General features: G+C 57.7%; 1 protein-coding gene across 1 annotated transcript in view; it reads left to right on the top strand.

The window, feature by feature from the left end:
* Positions 1–160: 160 nt before the first annotated feature.
* ACA1_308240 (uncharacterized protein) overlaps positions 161–1,229 on the top strand; it is a gene marked incomplete at both ends in the record, with an annotated part of 5,900 nt that continues 4,831 nt past the window's right edge. Inside the window, 5 exons of the mRNA XM_004358211.1 lie at positions 161–217; positions 316–423; positions 485–681; positions 883–1,066; positions 1,144–1,213. Coding sequence (XP_004358268.1) covers positions 161–217; positions 316–423; positions 485–681; positions 883–1,066; positions 1,144–1,213 — 616 coding nt within the window. The remainder of the gene's footprint in view (positions 218–315; positions 424–484; positions 682–882; positions 1,067–1,143; positions 1,214–1,229) is intronic.

Raw genomic sequence — 1,229 nt, forward strand, 5'->3', positions numbered from 1 at the left:
GCAGTCAAGGCTGGAGAAGGGGCTACCGGCTCGGGAGTGGCAAGTCTGCATTGCGAACGTCAACCAACTGACAGGGTAAGTTGTACAATTGCGGGCGAGGGTGGTTCATCTCGCGTTGAGGTCTCACCTAGGGTGTGTGTGTCATAGATTTTCTCCCACAATGCTGGGTCTCAGTATCGGCGTGGAAGATGTCTGCGACGACGCATTCGAACCCAAGGTGCCAACCTTGCCCGCCTTGCCGATGTGCATGACGGTGTGACTGATCTGCCCTCTCCGTGCCAGATCTCGCTCTCTGTGTCAGTGTCCAAGGCGCAGTGCTCGCTGTTCAATCAGCTCACGCTGGTTGATCGTCAAGAGGACTTCGGGGCCGTCCATTTTGAAGACGCTGTGGTGCGCCTGGCCAAGTGGGGCGATGGTCAGTTGGTACGCATGCGCCTGGCCTTTGTGACAAGATGGTGGTCTTGCTCATTTCAACTTTCCACAGCGAGCCAATGCGCGAGCCAAGGGGTGGGTAGACGCAGTCAACTTCCGAGACCTGACGCAGCGACACCTGATCGAGCCCTTCCGGCTTGATGTCGATTTGCGCAAGCCCTCCAGTTACCAGTCCAAGCACTGGCCAGACCAGGACACCGCACTGCGCGCGACCATTCAAACGAGCCCAGTGGAACTCAACGTCACTCAGTACGACCCTGCAAAACCACCTTGGGTGCGTGCCGTTACTTATCTGCGCTGCCTGTCTGCGTACCAGGAGCGTTGTGGACACAGCCGTCCGGACAGCCCTCGGCTGGCACACATCCGCCGATCAATTTTTGTACGGGTCCCTCTCTTTTCTCCTGCTTGCTGTCCTCCCGCTGATGACGTTCCTCCTGTTCACATGTGCAGAGCTTCTGCGACCGAGAGACACCAACAGGGGCCAGTCGGCATGTATTCGGCATACGTGCTCATCAACGACACACAGTGCGATCTCTGCTACGGCCAATACCACACCGAGGAGGAGCTGATCCTGCCTGCGCTCTCGCGCTCATCCTACTATTGGCGCACTCACCGAGTGAAGCTGGTGCAGCAGGTACAGTTCATATCCTGTGCGAGGAATTTGGTGTGGGGGCAGCCAGTCGAATTTAACTCACCATCTGTGTGCGACAGCGACTCAAGTTCTGGAGCGCGGTGGATAAAGGCGCTCAGTTCAGGTCAACAGTCGACTTCGTGGCAGCGCGTACCCGCTGGTCGTG

This window comes from Acanthamoeba castellanii (genome assembly GCF_000313135.1).
Source record: "Acanthamoeba castellanii str. Neff unplaced genomic scaffold scf7180000083743, whole genome shotgun sequence".
Taxonomy (NCBI): Eukaryota; Discosea; order Longamoebia; family Acanthamoebidae; genus Acanthamoeba; species Acanthamoeba castellanii.